Source organism: Corylus avellana, chromosome ca10 (assembly GCF_901000735.1).
Source record: "Corylus avellana chromosome ca10, CavTom2PMs-1.0".
NCBI classification, from domain to species: domain Eukaryota; kingdom Viridiplantae; phylum Streptophyta; class Magnoliopsida; order Fagales; family Betulaceae; genus Corylus; species Corylus avellana.
In genome coordinates, this window is record NC_081550.1 from 18,484,816 (window position 1) to 18,501,259 (window position 16,444).

The 16,444-nt window shown below is 37.4% G+C and overlaps 3 protein-coding genes across 3 annotated transcripts; all 3 read right to left on the bottom strand.

The window, feature by feature from the left end:
• Positions 1 to 5: 5 nt before the first annotated feature.
• On the bottom strand, positions 6 to 2,050 carry LOC132163069 (scarecrow-like protein 14; the record flags this gene model as incomplete). Its single annotated transcript, XM_059573269.1, has 1 exon — positions 6 to 2,050. A coding segment is annotated over exon 1 (1,671 nt), but the record flags the coding sequence as incomplete, so codon positions are not given.
• Positions 2,051 to 5,930: 3,880 nt separating this feature from the next.
• On the bottom strand, positions 5,931 to 9,085 carry LOC132163224 (scarecrow-like protein 33). Its single transcript, XM_059573431.1, has 2 exons — positions 6,329 to 9,085; positions 5,931 to 6,218 (listed from the first exon to the last, which is right to left on the bottom strand). Exon 1 carries the CDS (start codon positions 8,754 to 8,756, stop codon positions 6,393 to 6,395), a length of 2,364 nt encoding a protein of 787 aa, XP_059429414.1. The 5' UTR covers positions 8,757 to 9,085; the 3' UTR covers positions 5,931 to 6,218; positions 6,329 to 6,392.
• A 3,784-nt stretch (positions 9,086 to 12,869) lies between these two features.
• Positions 12,870 to 15,847, bottom strand: LOC132164465 (scarecrow-like protein 34). Its single transcript, XM_059574981.1, has one exon. The coding sequence runs from the start codon at positions 15,454 to 15,456 to the stop codon at positions 13,279 to 13,281; it is 2,178 nt and encodes a 725-aa protein (XP_059430964.1). The 5' UTR covers positions 15,457 to 15,847; the 3' UTR covers positions 12,870 to 13,278.
• Positions 15,848 to 16,444: the final 597 nt, after the last annotated feature.

Consider the following 16,444-nt stretch of genomic DNA (forward strand, 5'->3'; position numbering starts at 1 on the left):
TGGGGAAGCTCTATCCCTGTAATACGTAGCTTGGGAGGTCCTCCAGCTTTTTTTGAGAGCTTATGGATCAGAAGTGGCCAATGGAAACCATATTCGATACCAAAGTCTATAATATGAAGACTTGTAGCTTTCTCTGCTACTTTATGAATCATTTTGGTAGCAAAGAATAGTGAGGTCCTCTTGAAAGGGGAGACTGAAAGATAAACTTTGTAAGCTTTCAATATTTCAGAAACTGGGATCCTTTTGGAAATTACGGAACTATAAAAAATTTGAGTTCCAGTGCCAGTGCCAACCATGCGTGCCTCAAGGCCATTAGCAAAGAAATGGGCCAACCTATGAGACCCATCACCATAAGGGGAAGAGTGCTGCCTAATCTGTTTCAGTAACTCATTTGCAGTTCTAATGTCACCTGTTGAGACAGCTTGCGCACATTGAATCAAAAGAGTCCTCAAATCTACCATTTCCCTCTTTTTGCCCTGTTTCTTAGCACGGCTCTTCCCACCACTAACTCCTTGTGGCTGCGCATTTGGCTGTGAGGCCTTGCTTGCTTCATTCTGCATGGATTCATTGTCATTGTTACCACATAGCAGAGAAAGTGCTTCCGTGGAAAGCAACACCTTATCAAACATTTCTGTTAATTCACTGTCTTCCACATAAACCGCAGACTGCTTATTCCTCCTCCCTTCTTCTACATCTACATCTTCTCTCTCATGATTCTTCCTTCCCCTCAACCCATCTGGTAAATTCTCTCTCTCACCCTTCTGTCCCTTCAGTTCCACCTTTTGATCCTCTCCCTTCAACTCTGGTGATACCATGCTAGTCCCCGAATCAACCACCAACTGCTTACCCCTAGGAAGGAACTTACTAGCTTCTTCTAACCCTTTCCTAAATTGCAACACAGATTCACTATCAGTAAAAATGTTATGAGCCAAAAGCTCCATGCCATCACCGATGTTAGTCATGCTGTTTGACTGATTGGCTAAAAACTGTGATCCATTAGTGGGCTGCAAATTGGACTGGAAAACATGGTCACCAGGAACAACTTGCGAAAAAGACGACTTGTACTCCCCAACATCACTGACCCACTGTGGATCAGTACTATTGTTAGTGCTAGAACTACTATTAGTACCATAATCACCACCAGTGCTTGCAGAAAAAACATCATCAGGGCTTCCCCAGTTGAGATTGATATAAGTTGGTTCTTCCTGGTGTAGATTGGGGGAAGGAGAGTATTTCTGACCGAGAGCATCATAGAAGGATTTCTCGGTGACTTTTAGACCCAAAGGGTCGTAAAACAGGCAGGGCTTGTCGTCTATGTTATCTTCCGTAAGTATCTGCCCTATGTACTTGAGAACCGTTTCCGAGAACTCAGTGTCGTCCGAGGTCGAGTCTACCCCCGGACTCGTACCTACAGACGGTGTGCTCATGCTATCGCCAGGGGGCGGAGCATATGGCTGTGCTGCGGGGTCAACAGTTATCGGCGGAGCGAAATCAGTGTGACCCAGGTCAGGTGAAAGCAAAGAAGTTTCAAGGAAGCTAAAATCAGGGGAGGGCAAATTGAATGTGTACTCGTTTAAAAGATCTGGGTATTGATTGGAATTGGGTGAAAAGGCATGGTCATCAGCTACCAAGACATTGTTTATGGAATCAGGCAACCCAGAAAACTTAGGATCCATAACTATTTATAATATGCCGAATCCCAGAACAAATAAACACTGAACTACCCAAACCATATCAAAGACTAGGATATATCTATAAGATAGATGTGAACAAGCTAAAGGCAAAAGAAAAGGTTTAAAGTTGAAGAACCTCAGACATCCATCGGTTTCTCCGCGAGAAGCAAACACGTTTATCTGAGAAATAGCAGAGAATTCTCAGACGCGGAACAGCAAGATGGAGCCGAAGAAATTGATGAGATTACAGAGAGCGGCACTCAGCTCTGACCGAGACAATTCTGGGGACGCTCGGGAAGTTTCGAAGACGCTGTGTGGATGAAGACTTACAAAGGAGTCAAACTCCAATCCTGAGAGGCATTGATACATTTTCAATGTTTTGACTCGTCACTCAACTGCTAACCTTGGAATCATTGTTTGCTGCCTTGAAGCTCAAGACGAATACTATTCAATTAAGAAATCACTTACAAAATATTTTTTTTTAAAAATTTTTTATACAATTTTTTTTGTTTTTTTTGTTTTTTTTGTTTTTTCTTTCTCACATCAATTAAATTTACCTATAATTTCAGGTCACTTCATTTCTCAAGTCCAATGCCAAACATAGCCAATGTTCTGTTTGGCATTCCACTCACTTTTCCTTTCTTCTTTTTATTAATATAAAGTCTTAACTTCTTTTTTTTTTTTTTCACATTAACAAACAGCTGATTGAATTTCTAATTTTAAAATGTGTAATTTTAAATATAATGATTTGGAAATGTAATTTTTTAAAATGGAATTAAGGGTTTTAATAAAATCATAGTTTGACTATTAAAATTATGTGTTTTTTACCTATGATTTAAAAACAAATATTTTTCTATGTTTTCAAATCTCACTTTTTAAAAAAATGCACTACAAAATGATAGATTTTCTATAATTTGGTTTAAAATCACTTCTTTTTTTTATTGTGAGATCGTAGTGCCAAATACATTCTAGCATTTTTATTTTTATTTTTTTCAAAACAAAAATATTAACCTACAACTCAAAATAATTAAAAAGACCAAAAACAAATAAAAACAAAAAGAATGCCTCTTGAGAATGAGTAGCATTTCTCAAAAAAAAAAAAAACATTAACAAAACAAGCTACACTCATGGACTTAGTATCCCATGAAAAGAAAGAATCACAACTTATAATTAAAAAGTGAATCGTCGGTTTCTCTGGTGGTACAAGACTACTGGAAAAGCTTTATGAATTTTAATGCAGACGCCAACCTTGTTCCAATTAGGTATGAGCTCTTTTATCTTTTTATTATTTTTATCTCTTCATCTATGCAGATTATCACCATAAATAGTTAGACATAATCTCCAACTCATTATTTTTTATTTTTTGGTAATTACATTTTCCCCTTATCAACTACAACGCATTGTCACTTTGCTCCTATGAACTGACAACCCTACTGCCCGAACCTATCAAATTACTATTTTGTGCCCAAAACCCCAATTCTGTCAGTCAAAGGTGTTAACTTAGACGATCAACCCATCGCGTGCGCCCCACATGCCAATTAGAAATTTTTTATCCCACCTTTTCCCCCATCAACTACAACGCATTGTCACTTTGCTCCCCATAAACTATAATGTATTGTCACTTTGACCCCATAAACTGACATTTAAAATTAAGGATAAATTTAAAATTTTATAAAAAAGTCAGAGATATAAACGTTATTATCTCACTTTTAACATTTAAAATATGACGGAAGGATTCAAATTGACTGCAATTGAAAGTTCAGCAGTCTAAATTGAGAGGTTTCAAAGTTCGTGGAGTGTATGTCAAATCGCGTGATAGTTGAGGAATTTAAAGTGAAATTATCCCAAAAACTAATAATAATTTGCCCAGTTTATCAAATGATCATATAATTTGGTGTGTAAAGTAGATTTCATTATAAATAAATCCATTCTTTGCAATCTTGAGGATTTGACTTAACTCATGAGACCCTTTCAAGAAGTACTCTTACTTATTTGGCAACACTTTTTTTTAAAAGAAAAATATTAACAAATAAATTAAAATATAAAACACTTAAAAAGGAACATTTACGTCACATCAAAATTCCTTTTTTTTAAAAAAAAAAAAAAAAAAAAAATCACCTTTTGTGCTAACAAGGGCAGCTCCATGCCTCCACTTCTATATGGTGTGCAATGGCCGATGTTTAATGTTTCTTTCAATAACCAAAGATGTTCTTCGACATGACAAAAAGAAATGTTAAAAAATCGTAGTGGATGGAAAAGGGGTGGTTCTTGAGGACCATCACATTATGATAATGCCCGTTTGGCCTCTAGTGCTAAAGTGGGTGTGTTCTTTTTGTACCATTTCTCATGAATCTTCCCAAAAGATCAACAAACAAGCTACAAAAGCAAAGTTGTCGTTTACAGAGTTGTCACTCAAAGGCTCAAAGCACTAGTGGCATATGCTCAATGAGGTAAATAAAGTGGGCCTTATCTTTATGCCCAAAATTTGGAATTTCAACATTTACAAAGATCCAAGGCTGCCGGTTACAATCATCATGGTATTGTGTTTCAAGTAAACCATGACTGAGACTGCATCATAGGGGAAAATGGTGATATCATGATTGGTGGAGACAAAGGTGTCTAGAACTTTCTTCCATCTTTGAAGAATTAATTCGGCGTGCATGGTCATACCAATTCACAAATTTAATTAGTGTAACTCATGTTATAAGAAAAAGAGGAATGCTACCACCACACAAACATTTATAAAATGAGGCTTATAAAATGATGCGACAAGCGTCATGTTAGCTTTAAGAAAGCAAAAAAGAAAAATTCACGTTGTTTTGTTTACACACTGAGAAAAGGTTTATTCTCTAGTTTTTCTTCGTCTACTGTAATGCGAGATGTAAACCAGTTTTTATCATACCCATTGTACTTTAAAAAATAAAAAATAAAAAATTGTACCTTGTCATTCCGACATCATATGGAAACAATCTTGATGGGGCATTGGAAAGCTTCTTTAAATGGCTATAATTTTGTAATTTCAACATTTACCCGATGAAAGTTGTTTTTCTATATTTTGTTTGCCACATAGTATTTTTATTTCATTTTTTAAATTGTTTTTGTAGGGTTTCAAATTTGGGCTTTATATAAGCCTAATACGATGGCCTTAGCGGTCCCACAATAATGTATTTTCGATCATTTTAATAATAAAAAATACTTATAGGTTCAATTTTCTTCCATTTTGCCTCAAATTTTTAATTGATTATTGGTTTTGAAAAGAGTTATAAAACCAAAAGAGTTATAGGTCTTGTATTTATTTTCTTATTTTCTTTAAGATCCACTACGACACGCTGCATCAAAACACGAGTGAGAGAGAGATAGAGAAGGGTGTGAAGTGGGTAGCGTCATGCTGGGTTCAAAATTGGGTGGGGCGTCAATGGCAGCATTGCGCTCCGCTGCGTATACCAACTTGAAAAAAGTAACCCCAGAGAATTTAACATCCATTGTCCCTCTCCTTTTTTGATCGCATAGTATTAGAGGATGGAGCTAAGAAAATGCAGATGAGCATCAAAATCAATAAACTCAAAAACTGAAAATCAAAACTCAAAAACCAACCCTATACATCATCCGGCCATACCCGAAAAATCAACTCCAATTTCATCCCCATATGGCTGAACAGCAACCCCAACCCAAACAAAGTACAAAGCCACCTCTCATTTGGTCAATCATACAAAGAAAACCCAAAAATCATCCTCCCCCAATTTCAGACAATCCTTCATTCAAAAGAACCAAATTCTTCCAAGAAACAAAACCACAACAAAATTTTCCACAAATCTATCAAGAAAAAACCCACAACCAAAAATCAACTTCGATCTCCCACAATCATTCCCCTCAGTAATCGCCCCCCATAATCCAAAACCATACACCAAAATTTAGTCCAAACATTAAACAACACAAAATGAAGATTCAAAACATACGTTGGAGAGGGAAAAATGTTATAGCTGCCAGAATTTTAGAATGGCGCCTGCAGAACAAGCACCACAACAGCATACATCCAATAGCAATAAACAGGCTGGTGCAGCCCACAAAAAAATAGGATTCTGAATACCAAGTAGTTGTTGCTGCCCTGCATCACAGGCGCTAGCCAAGCATATATTTTTAAGATCACCAAGAATCTGTTATAGTGCTATCATTTAATATATCTGAAATTGCATTAAAAATTTCCAGTTCATAAAATGAAAACAAAGATACAATGCTCACAAAAATAACACAACGAAATGACCAACAAACCAGAAGAGAACCGCAATATTATGAAATTATGATCTTTTACTTACTTTTAGTACATCATATAAAACAAACACAAAACTTCAAGCTCGTGGAAAAATATACAAAGAAGGGCAAATCCCTCCTACTGCATCTAGTAATGTGGAAATTAATCTTTGTTACAAAAGTCCCAACAAACCAGTCAGTAGACAGTATTAGGGTAATTACAGCATCTTCAAAAGGGTTTGCAGTTTGTTCCAAGTATTTTATCCTATCCATAGTTCTACCACCATTTATAAAAACCTGTAGAAAGTTCAAGAAGATAAGCATACATATATACGTTTATAATATAACTGCACCAACAAAAGAGAAAAACATTCAAATTTGAACAAGAATAAAAGTTTGAACAGTACCTCAGGTATCCTTGCCAGCCCAGCCCACACTTATGAGTTTCCACAAACATCCGGTTAAAGTATCCTAATTTGGCACCCAACAAGAGCAAGCACAGACAATACGGCCCTTCCATCCCTGAAGCATCCAGTGGTTGTCTTCATCAAGTACAAAATCCTTGTGGTACCATTCCTTCATCTTAGACCTGTACAAGGTCAACACCTCTTGGTCCAATGGGAGCTCCTTGAAACCAGCCCTTATAGTCCGGACCTGCCACTGCTTGTAAATCTCGGGCCTCTCAACCCTTTGTAAGCCCTCACATGCTACAACATTCATAGCCTCCCTCCCAAGGATCTCTCTCTCAAACATCAACCTTAGTTGGTTCTCACGGGGTAAAGTAACATCAAGTATGTCATACAATGTAGAGAAGTGGTAGAGTGCTTCTCGGAACCGTGTGACGAAGAAGGGGGCATTGTAGGCTCCATTAACAATAGAATGGACAAAAATATCAGGATTTATCCTCCTGATTAAATTCAAAACTGCATCCCGTGGATTAGTCTCTTCAACTGTCTCATCAAGTAGGTTCTTAAACCGGTACATACAATTCACAGCAATCATCTCATTCCTATCAATCTTGAGCTCCTCAATTTGGATAGTCTCCCAGTTTTGTGATGCTAGAGCATGGTACTCAAATGGAACGTTAAACCGCTCACAATACTTAGCCAGGCGACGACCGGTCTCCTCAATACTCTCTGTTGGACGGAATCCAGGTTGCGGAAGCTCTATCCCTGTAATACGTAGCTTGGGAGGTCCTCCAGCTTTTTTTGAGAGCTTATGGATTAGAATTGGCCAATGGAAACCATATTCGATACCGAAATCTATAATATGAAGACTTGTAGCTTTCTCCGCTACTTTATGAATCATTTTGGAAGCAAAGAATAGCGAAGTCCTCCTAAAAGGGGAGACTGAAAGAAGAACTTTGTAAGCTTTCAATATTTCAGAAACTGAGATCCTTTTGGAAATTGAGGAACTATAAAAAATTTGAGTTCCAATGCCAGTGCCAGCCAAGCGTGCCTCAAGGCCATTAGCAAAGAAATGGGCCAACCTATGAGACCCATCACCATAAGGGGAAGAGTGCTGCCTAATTTGCTTCAATAACTCATTTGCAGTTCTAATGTCACCTGCTGAGACAGCTTGCGCACATTGAATCAAAAGAGTCCTCAAATCAACCGTTTCCTTCTTTTTGCCTTGTTTCTTAGCACGGCTCTTCCCACCACTAACTCCTTGTAGCTGCGCATTTGGCTGTGAGGCCTTGCTTGCCTCATTCTGCACGGGTTCATTGTTATTGTTATCGTGTAGCAGAGAAATAGCTTCGGTGGAAAGCAACAACTTATCAAACATTTCTGTCAATTCACTCTCTTCCACATAAACCGCAGACTTCTTATTACTCTTCCCTTCTTCTACCTCTACATCTTCCCTTTCATGATTCTTCCTTACCCTCGACCCATCCAGTGAATTCTCTCTCTCACCCTTCGCTCCCTTCAGTTCCACCTTTTGATCCTCTCCCTTCAACTCTGCTGATACCATGCTAGTCCCCAAATCAACCACCAAGTGATTACCCCTAGGAAGAAACTTACTAGCTTCTTCTACCCCTCTCCTAAATTGCAACACAGATTCACTATCAGTAAAAATGTTATGATCCAAAAGCTCCATGCCATCACCGATATTAGTCACGCTGTTCGACTGATTGGCTAAAAACTGTGATCCATTAGTGGGCTGCAAATTGGACCGGAAAACATTGTCACCAGGAACAACAACTTGCGAAAAAGACGACTTGTACTCCCCAACATCACTGACCCACTGTGGATCAGTACTATTGCTAGTGCTAGAACCACTATTAGTACCATAATCACCACCAGTGCTTGCAGAAAAAACATCATCCGGCCTTCCCAAGTTGAGATTGATATAAGTTGGTTCTTCCTGGTGTATATTGGGGGAAGGAGGGTATTTCTGACCGAGAGCATCATAGAAGGATTTCTCGGTGACTTTAAGACCCAAAGGGTCGTAAAACAGGCAGGGCTTGTCCTCTATGTTATCTTCCGTAAGTATCTGGCCTATGTACTTGAGAACCGTTTCCGAGAACTCAGTGTCGTCCGAGGTCGAGTCAACCCCCGGACTCTTACCCACAGACAGTGTGCTCATGCTATAGCCAGCAGACGTAGCATATGGCTCTGCTGCTGGGGCCACAATCATCGGCGGTGCGAAATCAGTGTAGCCCATGTCAGGTGGAAGCGATGAACTTTCAAGGAAGCTAAAATCAGGGGAGGGCAAATTGAATGTGTACTCATTTAAAAGATCTGGGTATTCATTGGAATTGGGTGAAAAGGAATGGTCATCAGCTACCAAGACATTGTTTATGGAATCAGGCAACCCAGAAAACTTAGGATCCATAACTATTTATAGTATCAAACTAATATGCCGAATCCCAGAACAAATAAACACTGAACTACCAAAATTATATCAAAGACTAGGATATATCTATAACATAGATGTGAACAAGCTAAAGGCAAAAGAAAAGGTTTAAAGTTGAAGAACCTCAGACATCCATCGGTTTCTCCGCGAGAAGCAAACACGTTTATCTGAGAAATAGCAGAGAATTCTCAGACGCGGAACAGCAAGATGGAGCCGAAGAAATTGATGAGATTACAGAGAGCGGCGTTCGGGAAGTTTCGAAGACGCTGGGCATGAAGAGTTACAAAGGAGTCAAACTCCAATCCTGAGAGGCATTGATACAATTTCAATGTTTTGACTCGTCAACTGACACAACTGCTCAGAGGCATTGATACAATTTCAATGTTTTGACTCGTGAACTGACACAACTGCTCACCTTCTAAAATTAGAAGGTGAGCAGTTGTGTCAGTTCACGAGTCAAAACATTGAAATTGTATCAATGCCTCTCACTCTCTCAGCCTCTAATCATTGTTTGCTGCCTTGCAGCTCAAGACGAATAATATTCAAAAGAAAAAATTACTATAAAATATATATATTTTTATACAAAATATATATATATATTTTTTTTCTTACATTAATTAAATTTGTTACAATTTTCGACCACTTCATTTCTCAAGTCCAATGCCACTCATTTTTCCTTTCTTCTTTTAATTAATAAAAAGTCTTAAGTTCTTTTCTTCACATTAACAGATAGTTGATTGAATTTCTAATTTTAAAATGTGTAATTTTAAATATAGTGATTTGAAAAATGTAATTTTTTAAAATGGAATTAAGAGTTTAATAAAATCATAGTTTGACTATTAAAATTATGTGTTTTTTACCTATGATTTGAAAACAAATATTTTTCTATGTTTTCAAATCTCACTTTTTTTAAAAAATGCACTACCAAATGATAGATTTTCTATAATTTGGTTTAAAATCACTTTCTTTTTTTGCTTGTGAGTTCGTAGTGCCAAATACATTCTAACATTTCTCTTTTCTTTTCTTTTCTTTTCTTTTTTTTTAAAAAAAAAAAAACAAAAAAAACAAAAATATTAACAAACAACTCAAAATAATTAAAAAGACCAAACACAAATAAAGACAAAAAGAATGCCTCTCGAGAATGAGTAGCATTTCCCAAAAAAAAAAAAAAAACATTAACAAAACAAGCTACACTCATGGACTTAGTATCCCATGAAAAGAAAGAAATACAACTTATAATTAAAAAGTGAATGGTCAGTTTCTCTGATGGTTCAAGACTACTGGTAAAACTTTATGAATTTTAATGCAGATGCCAACCTTGTTGCAATTAGGTATGAGCTCTTTTATCTTTTTGTTATTTTTATCTCTTCACCTCTGCAGATTATCACCATAAATAGTTAGAAATAATCTCCGACTCATAATTTTTTTTGGTAATTATCTTTTTTCCCCATCAACTATAACGCATTGTCACTTTGCTCCTATAAACTGACAACCCTACTACCCGACCCTATTAAACTACTATTTTGTGCCCAAAACCCCATTTTCATCAGTCAAAAGTGTTAACTAGACGATCAACCCATCACGTGTGCCTCACAAGCCATCTTGAAATTTTTTATCCCACATTTTTCCCCCATCAACTACAACACATTGTCACTTTGCCCCCATCAACTACAATGTATTGTCACTTTGCCCACATAAATTGACATTTGAAATTAAGGGTAAATTTGAAATTTTATAAAAAAGTCAGAGATATAAACTTTATTGTCTCACTTTTAACGTTTAAAATATGACGGAATGATTCAAATTGACTGCAATTGAAAGTTCAGGGGTCTAAATTGAGAGGTTTCAAAGTTCGTGAGGTGCATGTCAAATCGCATGATAATTTAAGGGTCTAAAATAAAATTACCCCAAAAACTAATAATAATTTGACCAGTTCATCAAATGATCATATAATTTGGTGTGTAAAGTAGATTTCATTATAAATAAATCCATTCTTTGCAATCTTGAGGATTTGACTTAACTCATGAGACCCTTCAAGAATTACTGTTATTTGGTAACACCTTTTAAAACAAAAATATTAACAAATAAATTAAAATATAAAACACTTAAAAAAAAAAAAAAACATTTACATTTACGTCACATCAAAATTCTTTTTCTTTAAAAAAAAAAAAATTCACCTTTTGTGTTAACAAGGGCAGCTCCATGCTTCCACTTCTATATGGTTTGTAATGGCCGATGTTTAATGTTTCTTTCAATAACCAAAGATGTTCTTAGAAATGACAAAAAGAAATGTTGAAAAATGGTCGTGGATGGAAAAGGGGTGGTTCATGAGGACCATGACATTATGATAATGCCAGTTTGGCCTCTCGTGCTAAAGTGGGTGTGTTCTTTTTATACCATTTCTAATGAATCTTCCCAAAAGATCAACAAACAAGCTACAGAAGCAAAGTTGTCGTTTATAGAGTTGTCACTCAAAGGCTCAAAGCACTAGTGGCATATGCTCAATGAGGTAAATAAAGGGGGCCTTATCTTTAGGCCCAAAATTTGGAATTTCAACATTTACGAAGATCCAAGGCTGCCGGTATTTTGAACAATGTTCATCGTACTTACATTCATCATGGTATTGTGTTTCAAGTAAACCATGACTGAGACTGGATCATAGGGGAAAATGGTGATGTCATGATTGGTGGAGACAAAGGTGGCTAGAACTTTCTTCCATCTTTGAAGAATTCAGCATGCATGGTCATACCAGTTCACCAACTTAATTAGTGTAACTCATGTTATAAGAAAAATAGAAATGCTACAACCATGCAAAAATTTATAAAATGAGGCTCATAAACTAATATGACAAGTGTCATGACTTTAAAAAAAAAAAAAAATTGTACCTTGTCATTCCAACATCAAATGAAAACAATCTTGGTGGGGCATTGGAAAACTTATTTAAAGGGCTATAATTTTGTAATTTCAGCATTTACTAGGTGAAAGTTGTTTTTCTATATTTTGTTTGCCACATAGTATTTTTATTTCATTTTTTAAATTATTTTTGTAGGGTTTTAAATTTAGGCTTTATATAAAGCTAATAAGATGGCCTTAGTGGTCACACACAATAATGTACTTTCGATCATTTTAACAACAAAAAATACTTATAGGTTGAATTTTCTTCCATTTTGCCTCTAATTTTTAATTGATTATTGGTTTTGGAAAGAGTTATACGTCTTGTGTTTAATTTCTTTACGATCGATTCACTATGACACGCTGCATCAAAACACGAGTGAGAGAGAGAGAGAGAGATAGAGAAGCGTGTAAAGTGGGTAGTGTCCAAACAATGAAAACCGTCCACCTTTGTGTGGTGGATGAGCATCAAAATCAATAACCCCGAACCTGAAAATCAAAACTCAAAAACCAACCGTATACATCATCCGGCCATACCCGAAAAAATCAACTCCAATTTCATCCCTATTCGGCTGAACAGAAACCGCAACCTAAACAAAGTACAAAGCGCCACCTCTCATTTGGTCAATCATACAAAGAAAACCCAGAAATCATTTTCCCAATTTCAGACAATCCTTCATTCAAAAGACCCAAATTCTTCCAAGAACTGAAACCACCACAAAATTTTCCCCAAACTGGTCAAGATAACACCCACAGCCAAAAATCAACTTCAATCTCCCACAATCATTCCCCTCAGTAATTGGCCCCCATAATCCAAACCATACACCAAAATTTAGTTCCAACATTAAACAACTAAAAATGAAGAATCAAAACTCATGTTGGGGAGGGGAATATGTTAGAGCTGCGAGAATTTTTGAATGGCGCCAGAGGGACAAGCATCACACACACCAGCATGCATCCAATAACAATAAACAGGCTGGTGCAGCCCACAAAGAAATAGGATTCTGAATACCAAGTAGTTGTTGCTCCCATTATCACAGGCACTAGCCAAGCATATATTTTTAAGATCACTAAGTAAGAATCTATTACAGTGCTATCATTTAATATATCTGAAATTGCATTAGCAATATCCAATTCATAAAATCAAAACAAAGATCCCATGTTCTCAAAAATGACACAGAAAAATGACCAACAAGCCAGAAGAGAACCGCAATATCATGCAATTATGAACTTTTACCTACTTTGAGTACACCTGATAAAACAAACACACAACTTCAAGCTCGTGGAAAATATACAAAGAAGAAGGGCAAATCCCTCCCATTACATCCAGCAATATGGAAATTCATCTAAATATCAAACAGATTTTACTACAAAAGTCCCAACAAGCAAGTCAGTAGACAGTTTTAGGGTCATTACAGCACCTTCAAAAACCATTTATAAAAACGCCTGTAGAAAGTTCAAGATGATGGCATACATAGATACGTTTATAGTATACCTGCATGTACAAAAGAGAAAAAAAACATTGAAAATTGAACAAGAACAATAGTTTGTGCAGTACCTAAGGTATCCTTGCCGGCCCTGCCCACAATTATGAGTTTCCACAAATATCCTAATTTGGCACCCAACAAGAGGAAGCATAGACAATTCGGCCCTTCCATCCCTGAAGCATCCAGTGGTTGTCTTCATCAAGTACAAAATCTTTGTGGTAGCATTTCATCATCTTAGACTTGAACAAGGTCATCACCTCTCGGTCCAATGGGAGCTGCCTGAAGCCAGCCCTTATAGTCCGGACCTGCCACTGCTTGTAAGTCTCGGGCCTCTCAACCCTTTGTAAGCCCTCACATGCTAAAACATTCATAGCCTCCCTCCCAAGGACCTCTCTCTCAAACATCAACCTCTCTTGGTTCTCACGGACACGGGGTAAAGTAACATCAAATATGTCATACAATGCAGAGAAGTGGTAGAGTGCTTCTCGGAACCGTGTGACAAAGAAGGGGGAACCGTAGGATCCATTAATAATAGAATGAACAAATATATTGGGATTTATCCTCCTGATTAAATTCAAAATGGCATCCCGTGGACTGGTCTCTTCAACTGTCTCTTCAACTGTCTCATCAAGTACGTTCTTAAACCGGTACCAACAGTTCACAACAAGCACCTCATTCCTATCAATCTTGAGGTCCTCAATTTGGATAGTCTCCCAGTTCTGTGATGCTAGAGCATGGTACTCAAAAGGAACATCAAACCGCTCACAATACTTAGCCAAGCGACGACCAGTCTCCTCAATACTCTCAGTCGGACGGAATCCGGGTTGTGGAATTTCTATCCCTGTAATACGTAGCTTGGGAGGTCCTCCAACTCTTTTTGAAAGCATATGGATCAGAAGTGGCCAATGGAAACCATATTCGACACCAAAGTCTATAATATGAAGACGTGTTGCTTTCTCTGCTACTTTATTAATCATTTTGTTAGCAAAGAATAGTGAGATCCTCTTGAAAGGGATGGCTGAAAGAGAAACATTGTAAGCTTTCAACATTTCAAAAGCTGAGATCCTTTTGGAAATTAAGGAACTATAAAAAATTTGAGTTCCAGTGCCAGTGCCAGCCAAGCGTGCCTCGAGGCCATTAGCAAAGAAATGGGCCAACCTCTGAGACCCATCACCATAAGGAGAACAGTGCTGTCTAATCTGCTTCAGTAACTCATTTGCAGTTCTAATGTCACATGTTGATACAGCTTGCGCACATTGAATCAAAAGAGTACTCAAATCAACCGTTTCCTTCTTTTTGTCCTGTTTCTTAGCACGGCTCTTCCCACCACTAACTCCTTGCGGCTGCGCATTTGGCTGTGAGGCCTTGCTTGCTTCATTCTGCACAGTTTCATTGTTATTGTTATCGTGTGGCAGAAAAATAGCTTCGGTGGAAACGAACAACTTCTCAAACATTTCTGTCAATTCACTCTCTTCCACATAAACCGCAGACTTCTTATTACTCTTCCCTTCTTCTACCTCTACATCTTCCCTCTCATGATTCTTCCTTACGCTCAACCCATCTGGTGAATTCTCTCTACCCTTCTCCCCCTTGATTTCCACCTTTTGATCTTCTCCCTTCCAGTCGGGTGATACCATGCTAGTCCCCAAACCAACAACCAACTGATTACCCCTAGGAAGGAACTTAGTAGCTTCCTCTAACCCTCTCCTAAATTGCAACACAGATTCATTATCAATAAAAATGTTCTGAGCCAAAAGCTCCATGCCATCACCGATGTTAGTCACGCTGTTCGACTGATTGGCTAAAAACTGTGATCCATTGCTGGGCTGCAAATTGAGGGAAGAAGGGTATTTCTGACCGAGAGCATCATAGAAGGATTTCTCAGTGACTTGGAGACCCAAAGGGTCGTAAAACAGGCTGGGCTTGTCCTCTATGTTCTCTTCCATAAGTATCTGGCCTATGTACTTGAGAACCGTTTCCGAGAACTCAGTGTCGTCCGAGGACAAGTCTACCCCCGGACTCGTACCCACAGACGGTGTGCTCATGTCATAGCCAGCGGACGTAGCATATGGCTCTGCTGCTGGGGCCACAGTTATCGGCGGTGCGAAATCAGTGTAGCCCATGTCAGGTGGAAGCGATGAACATGAACTTTCAAGGAAGCTAAAATCAGGGGAGGGCAAATTGAATGTGTACTCGTTTAAAAGATCTGGGTATTGCTTGGAATTGGGTGAAAAGGCATGGTCATCAGCTACCAAGACAATGTTTATGGAATCAGGCAACCCAGAAAAATTAGGATCCATAACTATTTATAGTATCAAACTAATATGCCGAATCCCAGAACAAATAAACACTGAACTACCCAAACCATATCAAAGACTAGGATATATCTATAACATAGATGTGAACAAGCTAAAGGCAAAAGAAAAGGTTTAAAGTTGAAGAACCTCGGACATCCATCGGTTTCTCCGCGAGAAGCAAACACGTTTATCTGAGAAATAGCAGAGAATTCTCAGACGCGGAACAGCAAGATGGAGCCGAAGAAATTGATGAGATTACAGAGAGCGGCACTCAGCTCTGACCGAGACAATTCTGGGGACGCTCGGGAAGTTTCGAAGACGCTGTGTGGATGAAGACTTACAAAGGAGTCAAACTCCAATCCTGAGAGGCATTGATACATTTTCAATGTTTTGACTCGTCACTCAACTGCCAACCTTGGAATCATTGTTTGCTGCCTTGCAGCTCAAGACGAATACTATTCAAAAAAAAAAAAAAAAAATCATTACAATTTTATATATATATACAATTTTTTTTTTTTTTCTCACATCAATCAAATTTGCTATAATTTCATGCCACTTCTTTTTTCAAGTCCAATGCCAAACATAGCCAATGTTCTGTTTGGCAATCCACTCACTTTTCCTTTCTTCTTTTTATTAATAAAAAGTCTTAACTTCTTTTTTTCACATTAACAAACGGCCGACTGAATTTCTAATTTTAAAATGTGTAATTTTAAATATAGTGATTTGAAAATGAAATTTTTTAAAATGGAATTAAAGATTTAATAAAATCATAGTTTGAGTATTAAAATTATGTGTTTATTACCTATGATTTAAAAACAAATATTTTTCTATGTTTTCAAATCTCACTTTTTAAAAAAATGCACTACCAAATGATAGATTTTCTATAATTTGATTTAAAATCACTTCCTTTTATTTGCTTGTGAGATCGTAGTGCAAAATACATTCTAACATTTTTCCTTTTTTTTTTTTTTTTTTTTTCAAACCAAAAATT

Bases quoted from the DNA above. Each gene is read 5' to 3' on its own strand.
- LOC132163224 (XM_059573431.1), bottom strand. From the start codon at position 8,756: ATGGATCCTAAGTTTTCTGGGTTGCCTGATTCCATAAACAATGTCTTG.
- LOC132164465 (XM_059574981.1), bottom strand. From the start codon at position 15,456: ATGGATCCTAATTTTTCTGGGTTGCCTGATTCCATAAACATTGTCTTG.